This window comes from Salmo salar, chromosome ssa19, assembly GCF_905237065.1.
Source record: "Salmo salar chromosome ssa19, Ssal_v3.1, whole genome shotgun sequence".
NCBI lineage: Eukaryota > Metazoa > Chordata > Actinopteri > Salmoniformes > Salmonidae > Salmo > Salmo salar.
The window spans coordinates 25,724,035-25,741,159 of NC_059460.1; the positions used below are offsets into that span (position 1 = coordinate 25,724,035).

General features: G+C 39.3%; 1 protein-coding gene across 3 annotated transcripts; it reads left to right on the forward strand.

The window, feature by feature from the left end:
* The first annotated feature begins 601 nt into the window (after positions 1-601).
* Positions 602-16,763, forward strand: LOC106578620 (repressor of RNA polymerase III transcription MAF1 homolog). Of its 3 annotated transcripts, none has more exons than XM_014157632.2 (8): positions 602-1,483; positions 2,641-2,729; positions 13,134-13,262; positions 13,639-13,801; positions 14,277-14,398; positions 14,645-14,764; positions 15,199-15,291; positions 15,456-16,763. In XM_014157632.2, the coding sequence occupies exons 2-8, from the start codon at positions 2,647-2,649 to the stop codon at positions 15,478-15,480; spliced, it is 735 nt and encodes a 244-aa protein (XP_014013107.1). In that variant the 5' UTR covers positions 602-1,483; positions 2,641-2,646; the 3' UTR covers positions 15,481-16,763. The 3 variants fall into 3 exon arrangements, with proteins under 3 accessions (XP_014013107.1, XP_014013106.1, XP_014013108.1); XM_014157631.1 differs by having other exon boundaries at positions 602-1,309; XM_014157633.2 differs by lacking the exon at positions 602-1,483 and adding an exon at positions 1,727-1,891.
* The last annotated feature ends 362 nt before the right edge of the window (positions 16,764-17,125 follow it).

Here is a 17,125-nt window from a genome sequence, read left to right on the forward strand (position 1 = left end):
TCAGACCGGCTCAATATCATTGATCATCCAGACAGGAAGTATGTATACATTCCGAGAAGTAGGCCAATTGTTGTAGCAATAGTCGTGTTCACAACTGAAGAGTGTAGCCTACATCTGCCTTTCAGTGAGCAGAAAATGATGTTTGTGATGTATACCCATACTAATTTAAAGGCACATTTTTATTTACTGTATTGGCTGATGTAAGTACACGCATCAGCACTGACTAGCTTTATTTGATATTGTTGCATGTGTAACAATTGCTAAGTTACCTATGCAAAGTGCCAGATGGGTAAAAGTGCCACATAGTAACTGCAGTTCATTATTACTCAGTCAATAAGCACCATCAGCCAGCCAGAAGGTCTAGCTAAGTTAGCGACTAAAAGTAATGGAAAATTCTCACCTTTCTTCAGCAGGTAACTGTCCGGGCATTCATCTTGTAGCATGTTGAGGGACTAATTTACCTCCACTAGCTAGTATGACTATAGCCAGTAGCCAGGTAGGTCTAGCTCTCCAGACTGCTAGCTAGTCAGTAGTAGTCAGCTAGTGCAAGCTAACTTCGTTCAGTTGTTGAGTTTGTTCTATTGGCACGAAATTAAAATGCAATAAAGTGTGTTTTCTGTAATTCCATGTCCAATTTTTTCACAATAAATGAGAAACAAGTCGATTTTCGATTTTCAAATTCAGAAACCAAAAACGAAAATAAGTCAATTTATTACGTTCTATGTTGTCTTTTGAATCAAATAACTACTGAACGGACGATAGACAGACCGGGTCGAGTAGTGGATTTATTCGGTTTACATCGTTACTGTTGTGTTTTACTTTCAAGTAATCGGTCTGGCTAACGACAAATAGCACAGGGACAATTCGAAATAGACAGAAGTGCAAAATCGGTTAGAAAAGGCGACTTGATCGGACAGAAACCGTAACGTTACTAACGTTAGCTAGCTAATCTCTGTCAAATTATATTGGTCAAAAGGGATGCCGCTGAAATCCAAATCAAACGGATATTTGGATTTAATGTCGCCTCATTTAATCGACAGAAGCAGTTTTTCGATAAAAGGTTGTCCGATAAATCAATTTCGAACGAGCGTATTTTTAAATTGCTGAATTTGAGGAACTAACCGTAGGTAACCTTAGTCTGACGAATTGAAATCACGGACCGAAAGTGCTACGCTAACATACTAGCTCATTTGGCTGGGCAGACAACAACAGATCTGTTTTGCATCATTGCCAAATAAGAAACATTGCGAGTGAAATTGGTGAAGACATTTCAGTTCCGCAAAGAGTGCTGACATTATCTTTGACTTTGGTAAGAAGAAGGATTGTGTTCATTAGCTACTTAGATAGTAGCAGAGGTTTTCTTTTAGTGGGGGAGGGGATTAACGTTATCTAGTAAGTAAGAAAGAAAGGGGTTGGTCGTTTTGGGACTTTACTTTTTGTTTACCTTCTATATGTTTCCAATGATGTGTATGCTGATTAATGGGTATGTGGAATCTAGTGCTGAGCGATTAATACTTTTTGAGGTCGGTTCGATTCTAAAAAAATAATCACGATTTCGGTTTCGATTCTTTTTTTTTTTTAAGTATTACATATTTCAGTTGTTGTGTATATTACATTTGTTTTATTTGATTACTATTATTTGATTCCAAGTTATCATGTCATCTCTGTAGAGCTGCTGTCTGACAAAATCACTATTTTGTAGTTCAAGGGGTCTGAATACTTTTCGAATGCACTGTATATGCATACTCCCGAATGGTGAAGTGGTCTAAGGCACTGCATCTCAGTGTAAGAGGCGTCATTGCGGTCCCTGGTTTGAATCCAGGCTGCATACATCCAGCTGTCATTGGGAGTCTCATTGGGCAGCTGCACAATTGGCCCAGCTTCGTCCGGGGTAGGCCGACATTGTAAATAAGAATTTGTTCTTAGTTAAATAAAATAAATATGCATTCGGAAAGTATTCAGACCCCTTCCCCTTTTCCACATTTTGTTACGTTACAGCCTTATTATAAAATGTTCCTCATCAATATACCCGTGTGGCTCAGTTGGTAGAGCATGGTGTTTGCAACGCGGGTATATTGATGAGGAACATTTTATAATTTGTTACGTTACGTTTCTCCGTACTGGTCCCCCGTGGGAATCGAACCCACAGTTCGATTCCCACGGGGGACCAGTACGGAGAAGAAAAATGTATGAAATGTATGCATTCACCACTGTAAGTCACTCTGGATAAGAGCGTCTGCTAAATGACTAAAATGTAAAATGTTACTCATAATGACAAAGCAATATAATATTTGTAGTTTTTAAATGCAACATTTTGTGACGTGCGAGTTGAGTTAACAGAAAAAAAACAAATGAAATGGAATTCCAATAATTGATCCAAAGTCAGTCAATTAGTTGTTTAAAAAAATAATAATAACCACCATTTTGGTTAATCGCTCAGCACTAGTGGAATTCAGACCATTTTCTGCTAACCTACTTTTCTGGGCAAAATTTGATCAGCCTGGTCTGAGCCAACCAAGTAGATCAATAACTACACCATGGGGATAAAATATATTTGATACATCCCTTATGAAGCTGTGAAAAAGTATTATTGAATGTCTGATGGACTGTCTATTTTAACATTTCCCTTTCTTCTCACAGGCAGCAATGAAACTGTTAGAGAACAGCAGTTTTGAAGCTCTGGGCTCTCAACTCTGTGTTGAAACGGGAGAGTCTCACATCCTGGGCAGGTATTTACCATTACAGCACTGGACCAGCAGCATCAGTAGATCAATTGACCTCATATCTAATCACATGGCACAAAGTGTTCTGTAAAGCCTGCCATACTGTTCCATGACTAACACAGGTTCAACATTTAACAGGGTGTACTTGCCATTAGGAGGCTTGTGTGTGAACTGCAAGTACATAGCCCCCCCCCCTCTTACTCGGGTGTATTTCTGATTGGGTTAAGAGGCTCTATTTTAAAAGGCAAGATTAACACTTTGGGGCTCTGTGGAAGCTTCAATAACAACATATGTGAAGGCTGAGGACACTGGCACTGATATGTACACACTGAGATAAACAACCAACTGTCTGAATAAGATGTTCAACTGAACTTAAACAAAATATATACTACCAGTCATGAGTTTTGACACCTACTCATTCAAGAGTTTTTCTTTATTTTTACTATGTTCTACATTGTAGAATAATAGTGAAGACATCAAAACAACACTTGGAATCATGTAGTAACCAAAAAAGTGTTAAACAAATCAAAATATATTTTAGATTCATCAAAGTAGCCACCCTTTGCCTTGATGACAGCTTTGCACACTCTTGGCAATCTCTCAACCAGTTTCACCTGGTATGCTTTTCCAACAGTCTTGAAGGAGTTCCCACATATGAGTACTCGTTGGCTGCTTTTCCTTCGGTCTAATGTCCATTGCTCGTGTGTCTTGGCCCAAGCAAATCTCTTCTTATTATTGGTCTCCTTTAGTAGTGGTTTCTTTACAACAATTCAACCATGAAGGCCTGATTCACACAGTCTCTTCTGAACAGTTGATGTTGAGATGTGTCTGTTACTTGAACTATGTGAAGCATTTATTTGGGCTGCAATTTCTGAGGCTGGTAATTAAAGGACTTATCCTCTGCAGCAGAGGTAACTCTGGGTCTTCTTTTCCTGTGGCGGTCCTCATGAGAGCCAGTTTCATCATAGCGCTTGATGGTTTTTGCATTTGCACTTGAAGAAACTTTCAAAGTTCTTCAAATGTTCCGTATTGACTGACCTTCATGTCTTAAAGTAATGATAGACTATCATTTCTCTTTGCTTATTTGAGCAGTTCATGCCATAATATGTATTTGTATAAGGTTATCTTCTGTATACCACCCTTACCTTGTCACAACACAACTGATTGGCTCAAACTCATTAAGAAGAAAATAAATTCTACAAATTAACTTTTAACAAGGCACACCTGTTAATTGAAATGCATTCCAGGTGACTACCTCATGAAGCTGGTTGAGAGAATGCCAAGAGTGTGCAAAGCTGTCATCAAGGCAAAGGGTAGCTACATTGAACAATCTCAAATATAAAATATATTTTGATTTGCTTAACACTTTTTTTGGTTACTACATGATTCCAGGTGTGTTATTTCATAGTTTTGATGTCTTCACTATTATTCCATAATGTAGAAAATAATACAAATAAAAACCCTTGAATGAGTAGGTGTCCAAACTTTTTACTGGTACTAATATATATATATTTGTATTATACAGTGCCTTCAGGAAAGTGTTCAGACCCCTTGACTTTTTCCACATTTTGTTACGTTACAGCCTTATTAAAAAATTTATAAAAACATATTTTTTTATCCTCGGCAATCTACACATAATACCCCATAATGACAAAGCGAAAACAGGTTTTTAGAAATTAAAAAAAAATCAGAAATACCTTATTTACATAAGTATTCAGACCCTTTAATATGAGACTCAAAATTTAGCTCAGGTGCATCCTGTTTCCATTGATCATCCTTAAGATGGTTCTACAACTTGATTGGAGTCCACCTGTGTTAAATTCAATTTATTGGACATGATTTAGAAAGGCACACACCTGTCTATATAAGGTCCCACAGTTGACAGTGTATGTCAGAGCAAAAACCAAGCCATGAGGTTGAAGGAATTGTCAACAGAGCTCAGAGACAGGATTATGTTGAGGGCAAAGATCTGAGGAAGGGTACCAAAACATTTCTTAAATGGAAGAAGTTTGGAACCACCAAGACTATTCCTAGAGCTGGCCGCCTGACCAAACTGAGCAATCGGTGGAGAATGGCCTTGGTCAGGGAGGTGACCAAGAACCTGATGGTTATTCTGACAGAGCTGTAGAAACATCTCAAGGATGATCAATGGAAACAGGATGCATCTGAGCTCAATTTTGAGTCTCATAGAAAAGGGTCTGAATACTTATGTAAATAAGGTATTTCTGTTGATTTATTTTTAAAAACCTGCTTTCACTTTGTCATTATGGGGTATTGTGTGTAGATTGATGAGGAAACATCTATTTTAGATGAAGGCTGTAACGTAACAAAATGTGGTTAAAGTCAAGGGGTCTGAATACTTTTTGAAGGCACACACAACCTACCAATCCGTTTTTCTACCAAACACACACAAACCAAAACCACAATGAGAGACACCTCTCTCAGAGATTGATGTCATAAAACCTGAAAGGGGTGTGTCGCCTCATGACGTGTCTGCTAAAGATAAGTGGTGTAGGCTACCTGATTTAAGTACCTGAGCAGGACCAGATGAGTCAATATCGTGTGTTATGCAGTAGAATTGCCATAGAAATATAGCCCTATTCAATCCCTGAAGCGATTACTGGTAATGTGGAACATTTAGCTAAATAGGCGTAATCTCTCTCGCAAAAAGTCTTGATCCCGCAAATAGGGTAATGGATGAGTGTTTTGTGTTATGCGACAGGGGGTTAGATTAACTGTACTGCAGCAGAGGGGTATACTAGGAACTCAATGAGTTAGCCCACTAACTTTGATAAACAACCAGAAATAACTATTTACTTTCTATAACTATTTACTTTCATAAAGAAAGCTAAACTTCTTTGTGTTTTTGATTGTTGAGTTAAGTCTGAAAACTTATCTTTAAAAAAAAGTAGTTATTTCTAGAATATTCAGGCAAGTTAGCAGGCTAACTCATTGATCCTTAGTAGTATACCCTTCAGGCTTTGAGGTAACAGTAGGAACAGGGATGTTGCATAAAGGACTCTAGGTTATGAAACCAGTGGATATGGTGGTGATGACCCCTGTTCTGGCTGTGATCAATAGGGGCAGTCTGATGCAGGACAGAGTGTACTCTTACAGGGCTTTGTGGCTATTTGTAGACTGTGTAATGGAAAGTGGTATGGAGCATAAACCAGGAGGAATGACTGACCCCTCTCATTGAAGCCACAAAGTTCAAGGCCGAATGCTGAACTGCAGGCATTGTTTTCAGAAAAAACAGGATGCCCCATTATAGGGTAAATCTGTATGAATTCAATAACTTTTTGACAGCATTACTTTTGATTTAAACAAAACGTTCAATGCATGTTTGCCCATGGAAGAAGTAGTCAGAAAGTGACTTTTAGGACCTGAATGCAAAAACATTCAAGGGATAAAGGTACTCAAAGTTGACACATTTTGCATACTCCAACGTACCATGAGAAATCTATGTCTTCATCACTGGAAAATATAAACGGTTGAGTTGGATATCATTTAAAAGCTTTAACAGGGTTGTAAACTATTTTATTTCAAATGTTTTTTTTACTTCAATTATCTAAAAATGCGTAGCCTACAATTTTTTTTCTTCTTCATATTAGCATATAGCTTAGACTCTACTTTACATCATCAGTGGTTTTTGTGTTGTGCCCGCCATCAGTTGAGACACAGCATGCTCTTGAGTACAGGGTGGGTGTCATTTCAATCATAGAAATATAATTATAGAAATATAATTAACAGAGTGGACCTATCCCTTCACACCACTGCAATTTAGCTGGTACACCATTGAAATTGAATAAAAATGTGTACGTCTAATTACAACTACAAAAAAGGATTCCGGTCCTCCCACCGTCGAATGTCAACTTAAGTGGTCATGTCTATTCTATAATCTATATTTCTATGATTTTCAATAGGTTTCCTATGAAGGATTTACAGTATAATTTTAAACAAACAGATATTCCCATTCAAGTCAACATTCTCTGTGTGGACCTCAAACCATATTGTGGTACCATTTGAAAGTCTAAATGTTAATCACATTTTCGTACATTTATCAGCCAAACATGACACCCACCCTGTATTCAAGAGCATGTTGTGTCTCAACCGATGGCAGGCACAACAAAAAACCTCAAATGTAAAATAGGGTCTAAGCTACAGCATAGAATACCACAGGTGGACTCAATCAAGTTTTAGAAACACCTCAAGGATGATCAATGGAAACATGATGCACTTGAGCTGAAATTCGAGTCTCATAGCAAAGGATCTGAATACTTATGTAAATAAGGTATTTCTGGTTTTGTTGTTTTGCAAATATTTATAAAAACATTTTTTGCTATGTCGTTATTGGGTATTGTGTGTACATTGATGATGAAAACATCTATTTAATCCATTTTAGAATAAGCTGTAACGTAACAAAATGTGGAAAAAGGGAAGGGGTCTGAATACTTTTTAATGCACTGTACATCTATAGATAACAATCAATGTCTTATATATACAAGACAATCACAATATGATACACAATTGGCACCAAAAGGCAGACCATATACTATCCCGGGCATTTTCTTCTCACTCACTTTTGAGCCCTGAAACTGCCTATATAGGTTATAAGTTCCAAATTCTTTGCTTACCAAGAAGACAGTGGATGTTCCTAAGTGGCCATGTTACAGTTTTGACTTCAATCTGCTTGAAATATTATGGTAAGACTTGAACATTTATCTCTAGCCATGATCCCCAACATTGACCGAGCTTGAAGAGTTTTTAAAAGAATAATAGGCAAAGGTCTTAGAGACTTACCCAAGAAGACTAACAGCTGTAATTGCTGCCAAAGGTGTTTCTAACATGCATGGACTCAGGGAGCTGAGTACTTATGCAATTACTATTTTAGCTCCGAGCAATTACTATGTCTCGGAGCTCTACGGACAATTCCTTCGACCTCATGGCTTGTTTTATTTAAACCGTTTTAGAATAAGGCTGTAACTCACCAATGTGAAAAAAGTCAAGGGGTCTGAATACTTTCCAAAATATATATATACACACTCTACAGTGCATTTGGAAAGTATTCAGACAATATAGAAAAAGTCAAGGGCATTGAGTATGAGAAAATGGCAATCTTTGTGTGTGTGTATGTATATATATATTGCAGTTGAAGTTGAAGTCAGATATATTGCAGTTGAAGTACATTTAAACTCAGTTTTTCACAATTCCTGACATATAATCCTAGTAAAATGCCCTGTCTTAGGTCAGTTAGGATCACCACTTTATTTTAAGAATGTGAAATGTCAGAATAATAATAGTAATTTATTTCAGCTTTTATTTCTTTCATCACATTCCCAGTGGGTCAGAAGTTTACATACACTCAATTAGTATTTGGTAGCATTGCCTTTAAATTGTTTAACTTGGGTCAAATGTTTCGAGTAGCCTTCCACAAGCTTCCCACAATAAGTTGGGAGAGCTGGTGACAGAGCTGGTGTAACTGAGTCAGGTTTGTAGGCCTCCTTACTCGCACACGCTTTTTCAGTTCTACCCACACATTTTCTATAGGGTTGAGGTCAGGGCTTTGTGATGGCCACTCCAATACCTTGACTTTGTTGTCCTTAAGCCATTTTGCCACAACTTTGGAAGTATGCTTGGGGTCATTGTCCATTTGGAAGACCCATTTGCGACCAAGCTTTAACTTCCTGCCTGATGTCTTGAGATGTTGCTTCAATATATCCACATAATTTTCCTTCGTCATGATGCCATTTATTTTGTGACGTGCACCAGTCCCTCCTGCAGCAAAGCACCCCCACAACAGGATGCTGCCACCGCAGTGCTTCACGGTTGGAATGGTGTTCTTTGGCATCCCCCTTTTTTCTCCAAACATAACGATGGTCATTATAGCCAGACAGTTCTATTTTTGTTTCATCAGACCAGAGGACATTTCTCCAAAAAGTACGATCTTTGTCCCCATGTGCAGTTGCAAACCGTATTCTGGATTTTTTATGGCGGTTTTGGAGCAGTGGCTTCTTCCTTGCTGAGCGGCCTTTCAGGTTATGTCAATATAGGACTCGTTTACTGTGGATATAGATACTTTTGTACCTGTTTCCTCCAGCATCTTCACAAGGTCCTTTGCTGTTGTTCTAGGATTGATTTGCACTTTTCGCACCAAAGTACGTTCATCTCTAGGAGACAGAACACGTCTCCTTCCTGAGCGGTATGACAGCTGCGTGGTCCCATGGTGTTTATACTTGCGTACTATTGTTTGTACAGATGAACGTGGTACCTTCAGGCATTTGGAAATTGCTCCCATGGATGAACCAGACTTGTGGAGGTGTACAATTTTGTTTTCTGAGGTCTTGGCTGATTTCTTTTGATTTTCCCATGATGTCAAGCGAAGAGGCACTGAGTTTGAAGGTAGGCCTTGAAATACATCCACAGGTACATCTCCAATAGACTAATTGACGTCATTTGAGTCAATCAGAAGCTTCTAAAGCTGTGACATCATTTTCTGGAATTTTCCAAGCTGTTTAAAGGCCCAGTCAACTTAGTGTATGTAAACTTCTGACCCACTGGAATTGTGATACAGTAAATTATAAATGAAATAATCTGTCTGTAAACAATTGTTGGAAAAATGACTTGTGTCATGCACAAAGTAGATGTCCTAACCAACTTTCCAAACTATAGTTTGTTGACAAGAAATTTGTGGAGTGGTTGAAAAATGAGTTTTAATGACTCCAACCTAAGTGTATGTAAACTTCCGACTTCAACTGTATATATATACTTTTTTTGGAAGACAATCATGGTACCAATATTTGCTTCTATTACACAAAATGTGTGTTCTTGAAACAATTTATTTAAAGTTATAAGGATAATTTTAATTGCTAATGGCAGCCGTCAGGGCCCCAGTCAGCCTTCAACGTGAGATTCTCAATGAGAGGGGGCAGCCCTGAGCTAGCTTGCAACGTCACTTCCTGGAGTAGCTCAAACTGCAAATTTTATGTATCTGTTGGACGCCATCTTAGCAAATGTTTTTGGCTTCAAATGCGCTATTGAGTCTACACATAGGAATGAATGGTGTCTCGTGATCAATGACTTTATCAATTCATACGCAGTCATTGGCATATAGACACATACACACACAGCTGAGCACTGAAACAGCTACCGAGTGCTGGTGTTTAGCCTGCTGCTTACTGAATTAGAATGGGCAACAATGGCAGCAAGAGCCGTGCTGGCACAATGTGACCCAATGAGGCTGCTTCTTTCCACCCTAATAAAGAGCCAAAGTCTGCCAATACTCAGCAAAGTTCAACTGGACCCATTACTAATGATAAACAGAGCACACACTCACACATGAATTTGAGGAAGTTCACAAATTCTGTCAGTGATAGTTTTCCTTAGAATGTCGGTTTCTGGATAATGTCTTTATTTGATTGAACCAGGAAGTCTGTTACAAATAGGCCTACACCCACAAACAACTATCCTTTATATGCTAATTTGTGCATTTATTCACAACTAGGCCTAATTATCCACAGGTTATTAGCTCAGCTTTTTAGGTCAACTTTTCTATGGATTTCAGATCGTCTCTGTTTGTTCAGTATTTTTTATTTGTCTGTTAATGGAAACTAGGCCAGTCATGTCACCACCCCCCGTGACCTTTGCTCCTTCCTATAATAAGACTGGGCCACAGTGTGTCTCTGAGCCAGATTTTGGGTTGCACAACCTCTGCTCTTACATAACTGGGGCTGAGGGAAAAATAAACACATGACTAGACTCTGCTCCACTCCCTCTGCATTCCACCCATACCCCTCAAATAGAACACAGTGAAACAGAGACACAGATACTTGTTCAAAGCAATAAATACAGAACACGAGACATACTGTGCCTTGCAAAAGTATTTAGACCTCTTGGATTTTCTTCACATTTTATTGTTACAAAGTGGGATTAAAAGAGATTTAAATTGTCATTGTTTGTCAACAATACACAAAATATTATGTCAAAGTGGGGGGAAAAGTGACCTTTTTTTAATTGATAAAACATTTAATAACTAGAATATAGTCGTTGCATAAGTATTCAGCTCCTTTGTTTAGGCAAGCCTAAATTAGTGCAGAAGTAAAATGTTGCTTAACAAATCACAAAGTTACATGGACTCACTGTGTGAAGTTATAGGGGTTAACATTATTTTTAATTACTAACCCTTCCTCTGTCCCCTCAGCCAAGTATTGCATTTCAAGCACAGATTCAACAACAAAGACCAGGGAGCTTTTCGAAAGCCTCGTAAAAAAGGACAGTGATTTGTAGATGGTTGACAATAACAAATCAGACATTTAATATATTTTTAAGCATGGTCTAGTTAATTATGCTGTGCATTATGCATGGCTTGACATCTAACTTTGTTTTGCCACTTGTCCTTTTCTTTTACTTGTCCAATAGCACAAGTCACTTGTATAAAAAAGCAATGAGGTTGATGCAACAGATCAGACCGTTTAGCTTAAAATGTTGAAGTTTTATTTCTTCATATTATAAGCTCAACAATGCGCACATGGCTGTTGGCTACATGCAAATGTTCCAAAATGCAATTAGCAGGGAAAACACCATTCTCAAAAGCGCACCTCACACACAAGTGGTTTCATGTGACAGAGATGAAAGTATCCATTAGAAATTAAGAAAGGGGAGATCTAAAGATGCATCAACTAGCATGGGTTACTAATATGACTAGTATTATGCGTTTGGCTGTAGGACAATTAAAGAACGTTGATTTGAAAGCCAATAGAACATGGAAAATGCTTGTTTTAATGGCATATTATGTGTTTATAAAATAATTCCTTCAACATTTCAGTGGTCGTATTTTGGCTAGGCTACTTTGAAACAAGACATACTTCATAAAATGACATACAATGTCCAGGTTTTAAACAATTACGTTTTATGGTTAAATAGTTTTAAAATGTTGACCTCCTCCGCTCAGATTCAAGGTAGGTGATGTTGCGGTGCACAACAGGCACTGTCCTTCACTCTCTGGTCTTGTGACCATTTGATCTGCCTTTAGACGTTAATGTTAATTATCCTTCATTATGTTAGTCAAACATGACTGGTGTTTAGCCTATATTTATGTAATTAAAACTCTCATTAAAGTTTGGCTACATTTTCATGGCGCCTCTGTCATGTCAGCATCGGTTTGGACATGAGGCTGTAGCCAATATGCATATCACCTACACTTTGACATGTAGTTTTTTATTTATTCATGTAGGCTATATGAAACAGATTTTAATATTATTCCAGTGTTGGCCTCTCTGATTCAATTCTGATCGGAGTAATTGTTTGATATTGTGATTTCTGTGTTTTACATTTCTACTTTTCCATTCGGACTACTTAAATCTACAGTATATTCTTCTTGTCTGAATTAAAAGAAAAAAATGTTTACTTGTCCCAGACAGGAGGACTAGCGTTAATGTCGATTCCAGCATTATGTATTAAATCACCCAGAAACCTCAAAGATACAGTCGTCCTTCTGAACTGAGCTGTAGGACAGGAATGAAACTGCTCAGGGATGAGGCTATTGATGATTTTTAAAACGGTATGGTAAACCGTTGGGTTGAGCGTGCAGAGATTGAAACAGAGACAGGGAGGTTTTAGTCCGCAAAAACAACTTTACTAAGACAGAAAACAAACATAACAAAGAAAATCACTTAGGTCTTGAAATACATCCACAGGTACACCTCCAATTGCCCATCAGAAGCTTCTAAAGCCATGACATCATTTTCTGGAATTTTCCAAGCTGTTTAAAGGCACAGTCAACTTCTGACCCACTGGAATTGTGATACAGTGAATTATAAGTGAAATAATCTGTCTGTAAACAATTGTTGGAAAAATTACTTGTGTCAAGCACAAAGTAGATGTCCTAACCGATTTGCCAAAACTATAGTTTGTTAACAAGAAATATGTGGAGTGGTTGAAAAACTAGTTTTAATGACTCCAACCTAAGTGTATGTAAACTTCTAAATTCCACTGTAGCTAGCTACATTTCCTAATGTTTTGCTTGATGTTAGTCTTGCATTTTAACTTGCTACTGGAGAACTACACAGCTGGAGGAAAGCAACAGAGAAAAGTAGCCTTCACAACAGTCAGAGCGCTGTCTGGTGATCCAGTGGCAAAAGCAAAGATATTTCATCCGAGTGGAGAATTGCAACTAAAGGACAAAATTTGTCCATTTTAGATCTGCGTTTTCAAAACGCAGCAAGATATTGTTTGTGTTTTATCCTTCATTTTGTGAGTGAAAAAACGCAAAATCCTGCATTAGCACGACCCCTGAGTATTGAATTGGGGACATGACTAGTTTGATACAATACCCATGTTCTCCTTAGTCAGTAGCTAAATGGACAAAAGTACAATGACAAAAGTTAACTCTGGGTTTTTTGTCTGTCTCTATAGGATCGAGAGCTACTCCTGCAAGATGGCTGGTGATGACAAGCACATGTTTAAGCAATTTTGCCAGGAGGGGGAGCCACATGTCCTAGAGGCCCTCTCGCCCCCCCAGTCCAGCGCCACCAGCCCACCCCAGTAAGTACCACAGCCACACCCCTTATCAATGTTTACATAACACGGAAATCACACTAGGAATGAAACGGAAGCAAACAGGGAGGGACTGCCTGTTTTCCATTGCGGAATGTTTTGCTATGGTGTGCACTAATGCATTGATACTGGTGTTGTGTCACGGTATTAGTCTCTTATGTGGCACACTAAGGGGGTGGCAGGTAGCCTAGCAGTTATCTAATAACCATAAGCATTGGTCTAGTAACCATAAGGTCACTGGTTCGAATCCCTGAGCCGACTAGGTGAAAAATATGTCTGTGCACTAGATAATTAATTTTAACTTCCCAACCAAATTACTGAACTCTCTCCCTCTCTCTCTACTCATCTCACTTGTTTTGTGCAGACTGGGGAAGAGCAGTGAGGATGCCGAAAACCCTCTGAGTGACAAGTGTTGCAGGAAGACCTTGTTTTACCTCATCACCACGCTCAACGAGTCGTTCAGGCCCGACTACGACTTCAGCGCAGCCCGGGCCCACGAGTTTAGCCGGGAGCCTAGCCTCAATTGGGTCAGTAGCACTGCCTCTACCCCTCTCATGATTACACCACTTTAGAATGACTTTAAACCAATCTAATTCATGCCTAATTTCAGAATTGCCCAGATACTCATATACAGATACTTTGAATCATTCCATGCAAGTCCCGTAAGCACATTGTTACAAAGCCATACACATAAGGGGAAGGTAGTGAGTTTTCTACAAGGGGCTTATGGAATATCACAGGCTGTAAGATAGAGGTGTCAAACTCAATTCCTGGAGGGCCATGTCTGCTGGTTTGTTTTATTTCCTTTCGTTTTGTGTCTAATTAAGACCTAAACCACCAGGTGACTAAGCAATAACCTTAATTATAACCTGATTTATCACAATAACCTTAAATGATCAATCAAGTACAGACAATCGGCCCTCCAGGATTTGAGTTTGACAGGTCTACACGTCTGTGCGGAGAATAAGTAGTCCTAATGATTGTGTGCCGTGTCTCCTCCAGGTGGCGAATGCAGTGAACAGCAGCCTGTACTCATCAGTTGGAATGGAGTTCAACTCTCTGGGGCCTGAGCTGTGGAACTCCATCGACCAGGAAATTTGCCTGCAGGAATGTGACATTTACAGGTGTGTGTGGGAGATATGGTGGTCCCGCGTGGATCAGTTGGTAGAGCATGGCGCTTGCAACGTCAGGGTTGTGTATTCGATTATCTTGGTGGACCAGTACAAAAAAATAAATGCATGCATTCACTACTGTAAGTCGTTCTGGATAAGAGCGTCTGCTAAATTACTAAAATGTGAACGTAAATGTATATGCTGCTAGTTTTGTTTGTCGCCAGTATATGTAGTATATATGTCCTTATTTGTCCTCAGCTACAACCCTGACCTGGACTCAGACCCCTTTGGGGAGGAAGGCAGCCTCTGGTCCTTCAACTATTTCTTCTACAACAAGAAGCTGAAGAGGATTGTATTCTTCACCTGTCGCTCCGTCAGGTGAGCAGCCACAGCGGGCTTCAGTCTGACTCCATTATCAATGCAATCTGTGACAATACACATATGAGTTTGTTAGTTCTACAGCCAGTCCGAAATAGTTTCTGGCCTGTGGATGACTTTCTATGGTCCACTGTGTATGTTCTAAAATTGGAAAATCTGTCTTATGTTGCTGGTATGAATTGCTCACACCAAACCAGCACAGCAGCAGGAGTTGATTGGGCTTGACGTGCCGAGGCAGCTTGTTCACAACCCAAAGCTTGTCTGATCTCATGATGTGTGAGACTGTTATCTATTACCAGGAGGACAAATGGCCAGGAAAGGGGACTACCAGGTTAACTCCAAAACCTCCACAAACAATCTGTCAACCAGAGCAACCACATGTACCTGTATGTTTGAATAATGAGGCATGATTTTTTTCTGCTTTATTTCCGCAGTGTCTTGAGTGGGTATGGCTGCGGTTGTCTGGACAACGAGTTGGACATGGAGCTGGATGATGAAGAGGAGATGGATGGATTCACTGAGGACAGGTGGGATCAGGTTACTATAGTAATGTTACTACCTGCTTATACTCTTCTAGTGCACCAATGGGCCTCAGTCTTACGTATTTTTGTCTGTGCATGGGGGTTACATTTGGGTTTCGTGTCTAAATAGAGCCATGATTGACACTGCCTTGTTCTCTCCCCGTCGGCAGGTTCCCCAGAGCTCTTTGTGTCTAGGCACACCCAGGCCAAACATCTAGGCCTACACAACCTCTTCCCCCATCCTGTTTCTTTTTTCCTCATCTATCCTTATTTTTTTCTTTGTCTCGATGTTCTGTACAGCCTGACCCAGGAAGCCATTTGCTCATATAGAGGAAATACATTTGTTTCCCCCCATTGACAAGTACATGTTTCACGCCTTTCACATCAGCTGGATCCGACCCATACCGTGAAGGACATTTTCTAAATGCCCAGGGTAACTGGGATCTAGGTCTCCTGTTTATTGTGCTTTCTCTATCTTCCATTGTCACTGAGCTAAGAACTGACTCTGTGCCTGATCATTTGATGGAAGGACCTTCCCATGCCTCTCAAACCACATCCTCTTGACCTGAAACCAGCCTCTGCTTGGATGCTGCACTCAAAGAAACCCTCCCAATACTTATTGGATCTGTCTTGGATATTTATGGACAAGCGAGACCATGGAGAGCTAACCCTGACAAGCAAACATTCTCTTTTATTAAAAATCACAGAAACCGCTGTGTAAGTGGAGATAGAAGTCCACAGTGCAACACCAACATCAGTGAGAGCCATGGAAGGGGAGGGGCTTATTACATCAAACTTCTCCAATCCCACTGGGTAGAGGGTAGGACAACGACAGCTAATTCGATTGACTGTCTATCCAGCTGATTTCCATTTGTGACTGCTTCCTTTGTGTGGCTTTTATGCTTGACAGTGGTGTTAATGTGAGAACTGAAAACTTTTATAGCTCCAAGTTTTTAAACAAATGCTGCTTTTGTAATGGTAACATTGTAATATCTTATGCTGTCTATTACTGCACATGACATGTGTAGATGGGAGATGGAGATGACTCTGCCAAGGAAAGCAATATGACATCAGACTTGCAGCTTATACAAGATCACTTTCATGAGCGCCTCTGTCACATTGTTCTGCTTATCAATAACCATGTTCCTCAATGTGTGATTTTTCTGGTTCCCTTATGATTTAGGCTAACCTATTGTAAAACTTGTACCCATTTTCCACTGCTACAATCATCCATTTATTTTATGCTCAAACATTACAAAGGCTTTGATGTAAAGCCAAGTGAATGTACTTAACACAGGCAGCAAAGGCATCAGCCATACTTCCAGTAATGTTATTAAAGTGTTTTACAGTATTTTTTTGAAAGAAAAACCCTGTTATCTCTGTTCCCTGTGTAAGGCTTGTGAACTCCCATGATGACCTCTGTTCAGGACCTGTTTTGATTATACAGCATATGTTAATAAAGTTGTGTTTGAACCAAATAGTGTCCTCTGTGTTGTCATAGAGAGTGGACACAGGCAACTCACCCAACACAACACATCCCACTCAGGGAAGAAGAGGACCAAAACGAAGATGTTTTGAACAGTAATGACTACAATGTAATACAGCAATGTAAGGTATAGTTAACCATGTTTCCTACAAGAGGAACGTGTTATGTTACACCTCACACTACAACCTTTTTAATAACTAAAAGTGTTCCTATGGACATTGTTGAGTAATGCAAAGAAACATGGAAGGGGCTTTAAACTCGCTCCTGCTCAATCCGTCTTCCTTAAATTAGGTAAGAGGCAGAGAACATAGACCTCATATAACAATGGTAAACCTTCAATAAATAATTGGAATA

What these genes read in the sequence shown, in the direction of transcription:
- LOC106578620 (XM_014157632.2), top strand. Translation starts at nt 2,647, where the DNA reads ATGAAACTGTTAGAGAACAGCAGTTTTGAAGCTCTGGGCTCTCAACTC. An exon ending in CAGGAATGTGACATTTACAG is followed by an intron (nt 14,399 to 14,644) that starts GTGTGTGTGGGA and finishes ATTTGTCCTCAG; the next exon opens with CTACAACCCTGACCTGGACT. An exon ending in TTCACCTGTCGCTCCGTCAG is followed by an intron (nt 14,765 to 15,198) that starts GTGAGCAGCCAC and finishes TTATTTCCGCAG; the next exon opens with TGTCTTGAGTGGGTATGGCT.